This window comes from Cebus imitator, unplaced genomic scaffold (assembly GCF_001604975.1).
Source record: "Cebus imitator isolate Cc_AM_T3 unplaced genomic scaffold, Cebus_imitator-1.0 Scaffold123, whole genome shotgun sequence".
In the NCBI taxonomy this organism is placed as follows: domain Eukaryota; kingdom Metazoa; phylum Chordata; class Mammalia; order Primates; family Cebidae; genus Cebus; species Cebus imitator.
In genome coordinates, this window is record NW_016107438.1 from 4,173,383 (window position 1) to 4,186,568 (window position 13,186).

Below are 13,186 nucleotides of genomic sequence, written 5' to 3' on the forward strand. Positions count from 1 at the left end.
ATCTATATGAGAAAGTGATATGCCTTTGAAACTATATTGCAAATAAATAATTTTAGGTCAATCCTGGAATTGTCATTTACCTCTTAAACATAGAGACATTATTTCTTCTTCCTCCTTATTATTCCAGGCCCCTCACTCCCTCCAAAAGCCAGATTATTTTCACCTTAGAGAAAATTGTATTTAGTAATTTAAAAGTTCACAACATACAAAGTGTGGCAAAAGCCCACTTTCCTAAATTCATTTGTGGATCTGACAGCATGAAATAAAATAACCAGAAGATAGTCTAGATATCATTGGGAGAAAAGAAAAAAAAAAGAAAGAAAATAACCAGGAGAGAGCTGAACCTAAAACAGGAAAGGGACTGTGATACCTCAGCAATCCCAAGGTTTTAGGCTACAAGGAAGTGGTGAATCAGGATCTACTTAAAAGAAAATGATGTTTTAAATTTATCCTAGGCTATCCAAATAACATGAGATTTGCTTATCTGTAACTTACTTCCCTCTTATACTTACCACATAAAAATAGTTTACACTGTTTAAAATAGCTCATTGTGTGGGCTGTACTTCTGACAACTAGATTGCAAGGATACAGCATGAGATTAGGGAAACCAGGTTTGTTTTTTTTTTTTTTTTTTTTTTTTTTTTTTTTTTTTTTTTTTTTTTTTTTTTTTTTTTTTTTNTGAGATGAAGTTTTGCTCTCGTTGCCCAGGCTGGAGTGCAATGGTGCAATCTTGGCTCACCACAACCTCTGCCTCCCAGGTTCAAGTGATTCTCCTGCCTCAGCCTCCGGAGTAGCTGGTATTATAGGCATGCACCACCATGCCTGGCTAACTTTGTATTTTTAGTACAGATGGGGTTTCTCCATGTTGGTCAGGCTGGTCTCAAACTGCCAACCTCAGGTGATCCACCCACTTCGGCCTCCCAAAGTGCTGGGATTACAGGCATGAGCCACTGTGCCCAGCCTCAAAACCATTTTCATAAGAGGTCTTTCTCCTTGGTATCCCAGGCAGTGGGGACATAAAGCTACTAAGATTAGCAAAAAAGCACTTTGATGGGAAATCGGCCACAGCATTTGGCCAGAGGCACAATATTCTTGTACCATCCCTCACTAACTGCTTCCAATTAAAGATACAATGAGACAAAGTGCAGCGGCTCATGTGTGTAATCACAGCCCTTTGGGAAGCCAAGTTGGGTGGATCACCTGAGGTCAGGAGTTTGACACCACACTGGTCAACATGGTGAAACCTTGTCTCTACTAAAAATACAAAAATTAGCTAGGCATGGTGGCATATGCCTGTAGTCCCAGCTACTTGGGCGGTTGAGGCACAAGGATCACTTGAATCCAGAAGGGGGAGGAGGCTGCAGTGAGCTGAGATCACACCACTGCACTCCAGCCTGGGCAACAGAGCGAGACCGGTTAAAAAAAAAAAAAAAAAATCAGCCTATTAAAAATTAAAATATACTACTTTTGGTCAAATGTATGCTCATAAGATAATACAATCATGTGCCACATCCCCATAATGACGTTTTGGCCAATAACAGACAACATACAGTATACATGGTGGTGATTCCATAAGATTAAAACGGAGCTGAAAAATTCCTGTTGCCCAGTGATGTTGCAACTGTCATAATATCCTAGTGCAATGCACTAGGGTGTTAACAAAACAACTGCACTGCTGGGTGTATAAAAGGACAGTACATACAATTCTATACAGTATATAATACTTGATAATGATAAACAACTATGTTACTAGTTTACGTATTTACTATACTTTTCATTGTTAGAGTATACGCCTCCTTCTACCTAAAAAAAAATAAAGTTAACTATAAAACAGCCTCAAGTAGGTCCTTCAGGAAGTACCCCAGAAGACACTGTCATCATAGGAGATGACAGGTTCATGTGTGTCATTGCCCCTAAAAACTTTCCAGTGGGACAAGATGTGGAGGTAGAAGATACTGACACTGATGAACCTGACCCTGTGTAGGCCAAGGCTAATATGTGTGTGTCTTGGTTTTTAACAAAAAAATTTAAAAAGCAAAAATATATATATATTTAAAAATAGACAAAAGCTTATAGAATAAGGATATAAAGAAAATATTTTCATATAGCTATATAATGTGTTTGTCTTTTAAGCTAACCATTATTACAAAAGTCAAAAAGGTAAAAATAATGTTAAAGTTTATAAAGTAAAAGAGTTATCGTAAGCTAAGGCTAATTTATTATTGAAGAAAGAAAAATAAATAAATAAATGCAGGGTAGTTTAAGTGAACAGCATTTTATAAAGTCTACAGCAATGTCCAGTAATGCTCTAGGCCTTCATATTCACTCACTGCTCTCTCAGACTCACCAAGGGCAATTTGCAGTCCTGTAAGCTCCCTCCATCCATGGCAGGTGCTCTATAGAGGTAAACCATTTAAACCTTTGATATTGTATTTTTGCCATATCTTTTCTATGTACAAATACCATTGTGCTACAACTGCCTGTAGTATTTGGTACATGCTGTAGAGGTTGCAGCCTAAGAGCAATAGGCCATACTATGTAGTTTGGGTGTGTAGTAAGCTATGCCCTCTAGGTTTATGTAAATTCACTCTGTGATATTCCTACAGCAAAATCACCTACCTACACATTTCTCAGAATGTATCTCTGTCATTAAACGACACATGACTATATACACCAACAAGGGAAAATTCTTATGAGGTCCCAATTGAAAGGCATTTATTATGAATCATTCAACATAAAGTTCCAGGGGAGTTGAATGTTGTTATTTCACATTCAATCTGTGGCTTCTTGAGACTGCAAATTCCTATTTTATATTAGGTCATGTGCCAGGCTGTGCTGTTTTGGCTAATGGTCTTGACTGCAAATGGCCCATAGCCTATCAAATCCTATTGTCTGACATCATTAAGATATGTTTTTCAATGGCGTGAGTGGTGTCAAACACAGAGACTTCCACAGTTGTCTCTTTCTAACATATTTATTTTATAGCCCCATTTTCCCCTTTCGAGCCTTTAAGGAACTGCCACATTGCAGGTGTACATGTCACTACAGAATGTTCACATAAAGCAAGTAAAAGATTTGGAACTGCATATAAAAGAATGGTATGCCTGTGCATATTTAAGTTGTGCTTTGAAAAAAAAAAAGAGATGCAATTCAAAGATAATACACAAATGGCCAAGAAGCATATAAAATGGTAATCAACATCACTAATCACTGAAAAAATGCAAATCAAAACCACAATGAGCTATCACCTGGCCCCCATTAGGATGACCACTATCAAGAAAAAGAGGATGTGAATATATCGACACTTTTGCATTGCTGGCAGGATTGTAAAATGATGCAACCACTCTGGAAAACAGTACAGAAGTTCCTAAAAACATTAAAAATAGAACTACTGTATCATTCAACAATCTCATTTCTGGGTATGTATTCACAAAAGCATTATTCATAACAGCCCTAAGGTGAAACCAACACAAATGTCCATCAACAAGCAAAATGTGGTATATACATACAATTAAATACTACTCAGCCTTAAAAAGGAAGGGAATTCTGTCACACGCTATAACATGAATAAACCTTGAGGACATTATGGTAAATAAAATAAGCCAGTCTCAAAAAGACAAATACTACATGATTCTATTTATGTGAGGTATTTAATATGTGATGTCAAATTCACAGAAACAGAAAGTAAAATGGTAGTTTCCAGGGGCTGGAGGAGTTGGAAAGGAAGTCATTATTTAATGAGTTAGTTTTAGATTTGCAAGATGAAAAATTCTGGCAGTCTGTTTTACAATATGAATATACATAACACTACTGAACTGTATACTTACACTACTGAACTGTATACTTAAAAACAGTTAAGATAGTATTTTTTTTTCTCCCTGTGGAGACCACCTCAAAGCTTATAAGATGGTAATTTTTGTGTGTTTTTACCACACACACAAAATAAATGTCATTACTTTTAGTTTCACTTGAGATACTGTAGTAAAAGCAATCCGGTCTTTGAGTCATTTTCTTATGGGTTTTAAATACCATGCTAAAAGTCTATAAGCTCTTCAAAATATTTTCAGTTGTTCCATTTATCAAATGTGTCATGTGCTCAGTGCTATATAGAATATATATGTCATGTATTATCTGGCACTGCAGCACAATTATTTTCTAACTCACTGCAAACTATGTTTACAACTAGAGAAAATAAACTATTCCATTAAGGACAACTTACAGACACTACATGCCAATGTAGTGTTTTCCTGAGTAGCCTGCCTAACTTCTGAAATAAGCTAAACGAAGGCAAGCAACTCAGATTTGAAGATTTTAAGCCAAATTAAAATAAAGACAAAATTACAAACAAGTAACTAGCCCCACATAGAATCTCTCACCATTAACACAAATCACATTATAATTTTATACTTACATTTCTTTCTCCCCAAGTAAAAGTAAGTCTCTAAAGCACTGGTTCTTAAAACTCTTTTGATTTACAGCTATGTGGCATATGTACATGCATTCTTCTGGAGAGTTTCAAATAATTTGATTCCTAAGAGTCTGTGACCCAAAGAGAACACTAAAAACCATAACTCTAGATACTCACATTTAGTTTGTAAAACACATCTAAGTGTAAACAGAATTGTAGCTTCAAGAGAATTCAATTATTAAAGGAAAGGTATGAATGTCCTAACACCGAGTATATTTTGAAGGAAGAGGATATTGTTCCACTGCTGATGCTAGAGAGCTTCCATGGGCCCAGGTCAACCACTGACCTAGCACACAGCAGAAAGTCACAGATATCTTGTTATTCTCGGTGCCCAGCATAACAAGCCTAACATGTAGCAGGCTTTTTTTTTTTTTTTTGAGACAGAGTCTTGTTCTGTTGCCCAGGCTGGCGGCAGTGGTACCATCTTGGCTAACTCCAGCCTCTACCTCCCAGGTTCAGGCAATTCTCCGGCCTCAGCCTCCGGAGTAGCTGCGATTACCGGCATCTGCCACCATGCCCAGCTAATTTTTGTATTTTTATTAGAGACGAGGTTTCACCATATTGGCCAGGCTAGTCTCAAACTCCTGACCAAGTGATCTGCCTGCCTCGGCCTCCCAAAGTGTTAGGATTTCAGGCGTGAGCCACTGCACCCAGTCTGTAGTAGGCTCTTAATAGATGTTTGCTGAATAAAGCTGAATGGTGCCCTGACTGGAGATGAAGAACTCTATTAAACTAAAGAAGCAGCCCATAGTAAAATGTCACACTAGGCCATATCCAGGACACATACAAGTTACATATATTATGTCCTGAGGCAGATATTTCTGGAAAGTATACCATTCATTACATAGAGCTGGATAAATGGAAAGAGGCCAAATTTCACAGGATTTACTTATATTTTCTTTATTTAAAAATGCTTACTTTGGGGAAGGAATAAATTACAGATTACAGTAAAGCCCTGACAACCACTGTAATAGAAATAATTTTCTTTTATATTTCAGTGAATTACATCAATAGTCTTCAAAACTGAGCATTTAATGTCTTAAGAATAGCAGTTGAGGAAGTAATCGATAGTTAATCACTTTAGTGTATTTTTTTGCAAAATGTTAAGAAGCACCATTCTCACCTCCTGTTCTACAGCCTTCAGAGGTTCGGGACTATTGCTGACCTAGGAAAAAGGAAGATTATAAAAGAGAAAAAAATCATGTGTTTACTAGGTTCTAACACAGCTGTATCTTTGGCTTGCACTATCTCCCAGGATATAAGATTCAACTATTATCTACCGTGTTTAAAATGAATGTTTGCAGCCTTTGTTTTGTTTTGACTTAAGCAGACCTTAAGACCGTAGTTTAAGTAATATCATGGTTCAGACGCCACCACTTGGATCAGTGTCTATTATTTATCAACATGCAGCTCATTATTTAACATTTTTTTCTGCTTACATCACTTTATGAAATCTTCCTGAGATTTATTCCCATCCCTTCGACTATTTAACATACTAATATTCTAGTGCAGCATACTTAGAAATGTTTATCACACCTCCTTTCTCTTCTATCATTACTGAATCAGTTAGATAACACTAATGATCGAAGGATCATTAAAATCTAAATACTTCTTTTTTTTTTTTTTTTTTTTTTTCTTTTGAGACAGGGTCTCACTCCTATCACCCAGGCTGGAGTCAAGTGACACAATCATGACTCATTGCAGCCTCAACTTTGCAAGGGTTGGGTGATTCTTCCACCTCAGCCTCCCAAGTAGCTAGGATTACAGGTATACCCTACCATGCCTGGATACTTTTTTACGTTTTTAGTAGAGACTTGGTCTTCCCATGTTGCCCAGGCCAGTCTCAAACTCCTGGGCTCAAGCAATTCACCCACCCTGGCCTCCCAAAGTGCTGAGATTACAGGCGTGTGCCACGTGCACAGTCCCAAATTCTTTTTCATAAAAATCTATTTATTCATATTCTCTATTTCTATCTATACACTTTTCCTCTATGAAACAGATGTGTTATCTCTTAAATACAAAGCAACAGTTTTAAATATTCTTGGTCTGGAAATTCATTAAAGTCTTTTTGAAAGGCTACTAGCTCTCAGTTATGCCCTTAAAAATACACAGATTAGCAAGGCATGATTCACTTGTAGGAACTACACTGCCTCTTCTTTAATAGATGTGGTTTTTCACCCTTAGCTTTACTGAGGTATAACTGACAAATACATATACAGTTAAGGGGATTTTTTAATACACACTGTGAAAGAATCACCACAGTCAAGCCAATAAACTTATCTAGTGCCTCACACATTTTTGGTGATAAAAGCACTTAATGTTTATTTATATGATATTTGATTCTGGATAATCATCATCTTTAATCATTCTCTTCATCTAAAACTCGGTAAAAACTTGGATAGCACTCTCTATATAAAAGTAGAAAGATTGTCAAGACATGTTACTAAATGAAAAAAAAAAAAAGCAAGCAGCAGGGAAATACTTATAAACCCACGTATCTTAAAAAAGCAGTATCTATGTGCACCTGTAAAGAAAAGGACCAAGGACACATCAACTATTTACAAAGATGGGGCGGGGAGGGGGGAGAGAATGAAATTTAGGGTTGAAGAAACTTCCCATATCTACTCTATATTCTTCAGTATTACTAAAAATTGTGAAACTGAAGTAATATAATTTTTTTAGACACAGGATCTTGCTGTATTCCCCAGGGTGGTGTGTCATGGCTATTCACAGGCATCATTATAGTGCACTGCAACCTGGAACTCCTGGCTTCAATCAGTCTTCTCACCTCACCCTCCCGAGTAGTTAAATAACTTTTTAAAAGAAATTACAGGCCGGGTGCAATGGCTCACGCCTGTAATCCTAGCACTTCGGCAGGCCCAGGTGGGCGGGTCACCTGAGGTTGGGAGTTCAAGACCAGCCTAACCAACATGGAGAAACCCCGTCTCTACTAAAAATACTAAATTAGCTGGGCGTGGTGGCAGGCAACTGTAATCCCAGCTACTCGGGAGGCTAAGGCAGTAGAATCACTTGAACCTGGAAGACAGAGGTTGCAGTGAGCCAAGACTGCACCAATGCATTCCAGCCTGAGCAACAAGAGTGAAACTCCATCTCAAAAAAANCACCCGCCTCGGCCTCCCAAAGTGCTGGGATTACAGGCTTGAGCCACCGCGCCCGGCGCTATTTTTAATTTTTTTGAGAGGGAGTCTCACTCTGTCACCCAGGCTGGAATGCAGTGGCGTGATCTTGGCTCACTGAAACCTCTACCTCTGGGTTCAAGTCCCACCTCAGCCTCCAGAGTAGCTGGGACTACAGGTGTGTGCCACCACACCTGGCTAACATTTGTGTTTTTGGTAGAGACAGGGTTTCACCATGTTGATCAGGGTGGTCTCAAACTCCTGACCTCAGGTGATCCACCCGCCTCAACCTCCCAAAGTGTTGAGACTACAGGCTCATTCAGAGATCTTGACCTCTTAGGAAAAGAAAATGACCAAAAAAATTGTCCTGGTTTGTTTTATGTTGCTACAACAGAATAACACAGATTGGGTAATTTATAATAAACTCGAAATTATTTGACTCACAATTTTGGAGGCTGGGAAGTCCAAGACTGAGGGGCCACGTCGGGTGAGGGCCTTTTCACTGCATCATCCCTGGCCAAAGGCGAAGAGCAAGAGAGCACGTGAAATAGCAAGAGAGGGCTGAACTTGCTTTTATAACACACCCACTCTTGTGATGATGAACCCACTCATTAGACACACAGGTAAAATAGATAATGATACTAACCCATCCATGAGAGCAAAGCCCTCATGACCTAACCACCTCTTAAAAGTTCCACCTGTCACCACTATTGCTCTTGGGATTAAGTTTGCAACACATGATGCTTGCGGGAGACCTTCGAACCATAGCAGGAATAAATCAGGTAAGAGGGTGTGGGTCTTGGTCCATGTGTCACTATAAAGGAATACTTGAGGCCAGGCAAGGTGGCTCATGTCTGTAATCCTAGCACTTTGAGAGGCTGAGGCGGGTGGATCACGAGGTTAGGAGATGGAGACCATCCTGGCTAACTCGGTGAAACCACATTCCTACTAAAAATACAAAAAATTAGCCGGGCGTGGTGGCACATGCCTGTAGTCCCAGCTACGCAGGAGACTGAGGCAAGAAGAATCACTTAAACCAGGGAGGTGGAGGTTGCAGTGAGCTGAGATCCTGCCACTGTACTCCAGCCTGGGCAACAGAGCGAGGCTCCATCTCAAAAAAACAAATACAAACACAAACACAAACAAACAAATAGGAATACTCGAGGCTGGATCATTTATAAAGAAGAGAAGTTTATTTGGCTCATGGGTCTGCAGACTGTAGAAAAATGTGGCACTGCCATATGCCTCTGGCAAGGGGCTCGGGCTGCGTCTACTCATGACCAAAGGCTAAGAGGAGTTGGCGTGCGCAGGGGTGCAGAGATCACGTGGCAAGAGAGGAAGCAAGAGAGACGGGGGAAGTGCCAGGCTCTTCTTAACAACCAGCTCCCGTAGGAACTAATAGAGTGAGAACTCGCTCACCACTCAAGGAGGACACCGAGCCGGTCATAAGGGATCTGTCTCCATGACGCAAAAACCTCCCACTGGGACCCACCTCCACCATTGGTGATCAAATTTCAATGTGAGGCTTGAGGGACAAACATCCAAACTACAGCAGTGGGCAAGAGTAGTGACAATGACTACAAGGAAAGTAAGATTCAACCCTCCCCTTCGGTGGTACGGCTCGAGGTAATTCAGTGTGATGGACAGACTCATAGTTTTTTTTTTCAAGACAGAGTCTCGCTCTGTCACCCAGGCTGGAGTGCAGTGGTGCCATCTCAGCTCACTATAACCTCTGCCTTCCGGGTTCAAGTGATTCTCCCACTTCAGCCTTCCCAGTAGCTGGGATTACAGGCACCCACGATCACAACCAGCCAATTTTTCTATTTTTAGTAGAGATGGGATTTTACCATGTTTGCCAGGCTGGTCTCGAACTCCTGACCTCAGGTAAACACCTACCTTGGCCTCCCAAAGTGCTGGGATTACAGGTATGAGCCACTGTGCCTGGCCAGATCCATAGTTTTTTTTTTGTTGGTTTTTGTTTTTATCCATAGCTTTTTAAATAACTGCCACAAGAGAAAAATTACTGGTGATGTGTCTTTGTCCTTGTTTTATGTTTTCGTTAATGACTTAAATGGCAACATCGAAAGCATGCTTCATACTCATCAATGTCACAAAACTCGGGAAGGTTGCTTGGTAATAGACTCAATATCCAAAAAGTTCTCCTTGGTTGGGATGTGAAAATGAAACTAACAAATAGAACTTCATAAAATTACATATTCAATCAATTAACTAATTAATGTCAGTTAATATTAAATCAATTGCATATCTAATTTATGCCCAGTCTGACAGTTTCTTATGGAAGAAGACACATGAGCTAACAGAATGAAGAGCCTGCTAAGAAATTTAACACAATATTTTTTTTTTTTTTTTTTTTGAGACGGAGTTTTGTGCACCAGGTAGCATTTGACTCAATTAATCTTTCATTTAAACGCCACAGAATAAAATATATATCCCTTGAATTCAAACTGGAATGGCGGAAAGGTGGGGAGACACAACTCTCCCTGATAGAAGAATTTCAATTAATAAATTTAGAATAAAGAAAACAGAAAATAACCATTAGCAATATTTTACTAATAATTGTTGTAGGAAAAATTCACTGATGAACGCTAAAATCAGTGAATGAAAGTTTGAGCAGAAACAGGGTATCTCCATAGTCTCAAAGTATATCCACACCAAGATATTAGATTCTGTTGTATTCTTGCTGAAAATACATAACCTCAATCTAATAATGAGAAATCAGAGAAACCCAAATGGAGAGACATTCTACAAAATAACCAGTACTCTTCAAAAGTCTCAAGGTCAGGAAAGACAAGACAAGACAAGACTGAGGAATTGCCACACACTGGGAAGATTGGAGCAATGTGAAAGCCAGATGTGGTGGCTCATGCCTATAATCCCTGCACTTTGACAGGCGGGGAGACAAGGAGACCACTTGAGGCCAGGAGTTTGAGAACAACCTGGGCAACACAGTGAGACCCTGTCTGCAATAACTTTTTTTTTTTTTTTTGAGATGGAGTTTTGCTCTTGTTGCCCAGACTGGAGTGCAATGGTGCAATCTCAGCTCACCACAACCTCTGTCTCCCAGGTTCAAGCAATTCTCCCACCTCAGCTTGCTGAGTAGCTGGGATTACAGGCACCCACCACCATGCCCAGCTAATTTTTGTATTTTTAGTACAGACACGGTTTCGCCATGTTGGCCAGACTGGTCTCGAACTCCTGACCTCTTGATCAACCTGCCTTGGCTTCCCAAAGTGCTGGAATTACAGGTGTGAGCCACCACGCCTGGCCAATAAAATTTTTTTTTAAAAAAAGCAATGTGGGATCCTGGGCTGGATTCTGGAAGGGAAAAAGGGTATTCGTGGAAAAACTGGTAAAACTCAAATACAGATTTACCTAACAGTATTGTACCAGTGTTAATTTCATAGCTTTGATGACTGTATTATGTTTAGTTAACTTCAGGGGATGCTGGGTGAAGGGTATATGGAACTCTGTACTAGTTTTGCAACTTTTCTGTAAGTCTAAGATTACTTCAAAAAAGTTTTTAAAAACAGAACTAACTTTTTAAATTACACATGCATTTTATAATAGAAATTTTAAATAACAATAGATACAATTCAACTACTATAAATATTAAAGCTTGTAGAAACTAAAGAAATAGGAACAATTTCAGAACTTAACCACAAATGGAGGAGGATGGAAAATTCTCTCAACAAAAATGCTGGCTCTGTTTAGACATTTCCTGTTCTGCATGCTAAGCACATCCCTTGAAGAATGCAGCACACATTGACTGGCTTTACATACCAAAGTCTGCTAACAAGAGCTTCTCACAGCAATTTAAAGTATCACAAGTCATGTGACTTTATGAGAGCTCTAAAATTTTCACAAGTAGGTGTCTATCCAATTGGTTTCGTTAAAATTGCTTTTTGTCAGATCTAAATGTCACATTCTACTAATAATCAACAACCAAGGATGCTCTTCAAAGAAAAAAAATACTTTTCTAGAGTACATATGTATACGCATGCATATGTGTGTATGCATGCCCTATGCCAGCCATATAATTTTCATGCTGCTTTCTAGGCCTTAGTTGGTTATTTACCACAGCATTATTTGTAACAGCAAAAGACTAGGAAAAATGAAGCTGTCCCAGCAATGAAGGAGATCTGAATTGCAGTTGAGATATGCAATCTCTTCCCCCTGCCTTTCTTCTAGGATTCAGATATACCAATTATCTTTCTTCATTCCCTTTTCTTTAATTTTTCTCTCTACTGAACCCTTCTTGTAAGCATACAAACAACCCAGTTTCTCCCGTTCTACTTTTCCCTTCACTCTGCCAATTTCCACCTCGAGTTATTTTTTTTCTTTCCTCACACCACAATCACCATTTTGAGTAGTCTATATATGTTATTTCCTCTTTTTATGATTTAGTTACACCTGTTACTGGCCCTACAACTTAAACTGCTCAAATCTACACCTATACATTTACAAATTCAGTCCTCATTCTACTTGACTTCTCCATACCAGCTGATCCTGCTGACATCTTCTTCCATTCTAAAACTCCCTTGTCCCTTAACTTCCAGGGCTCACGTCTCTTATGGTCTCTCTGCCACTACAGCCCTCCACTAACGTCCTTCTTTTCCCATGTCCACTCCAGCCCTGTCTTCCCCTACCACACACAGATGCTGCCTTCCTCTCCTGCTCAGGCTGACACCTATGCCTGGCACCTCTCCTTGGTGCCCTCATCATCCTGTTTAGGATCTTGTGCCCCCAAGCCTGGCTGCCATCCTGCAGGGATGTCCTTAATGCTGCTGGGGCCCTGACTCTGTACACCAGGCTACCCCACATGGATTACCCTCCTAACCTTGCTTGGGTTATGACAACAATCCCACCCCTGCTCCTAACCACCATGGAATGCCTTATCTTCCTCTGTCCTGCCTGATGGCTTCAGAATCTAATTGTGTGGAAAGGAAAGAAGAAGGGAAGATGAAGCAATACTATAGCATCTTAATAAAGCTTTATAGTAAATCTTAATATCTGGTAGGTCAAGTTCTTGTACTTAGCGTTCTTCAGGATTGTCTTGGTTATATTTGGCCTTTTGCTCTCTCCAATTCCTTCTTTATTTACAGCTTCTTCGTGAATTCAGTAAGATTAACTGTCTCACCTTAACATTTTGTCCATTCTCAGCTTTAGCCTATTATTATTATTATTATTATTATTTTTCTTGGGACAAGAACTTACTCTGTCACCTAGGCTGGAGTGCAATGGCATGATCATGGCTCACAATAGCCTCAGCCTCCCAGGCTCAAGTGATCCTCCTGCCTGTGCCTCCTGTGTAGCTGGGACTAAAGGCGCACACCACCATGCACATCTAATTTTTAAATAGTTCGTAGAGATGAAGTCACTTGACACTGAAGGAAAAAAATTTTTTTAATATATGAAAAATAGGCCGGGTGCAGTGGCTCATGCCTGTAATCCCAGCATTTTGGGAGGCTGAGGCGGGCAGATCACTTGAGTTTAGGAGTTCAAGACCAGCCTGGCCAACATGGCAAAACCCCATCTCTACTAAAAATACAAAAATTAGCCA

At 39.6% G+C, this 13,186-nt stretch overlaps 1 protein-coding gene across 16 annotated transcripts in view; it reads right to left on the reverse strand.

Annotated features, from left to right (window-relative positions):
- Nucleotides 1-13,186, reverse strand: part of SPAG9 (sperm associated antigen 9) — a 148,198-nt gene that overhangs the window by 59,339 nt on the left and 75,673 nt on the right. For 8 of the 16 annotated variants that reach the window (XM_037742578.1, XM_017540180.2, XM_017540186.2 and 5 more), the window contains one exon: nt 5,592-5,633. The exons of the other annotated variants lie outside the window; for them this stretch is intronic. In XM_037742578.1, coding sequence (XP_037598506.1) covers nt 5,592-5,633 — 42 coding nt within the window. The remainder of the gene's footprint in view (nt 1-5,591; nt 5,634-13,186) is intronic. 16 annotated transcript variants of the gene reach the window in all.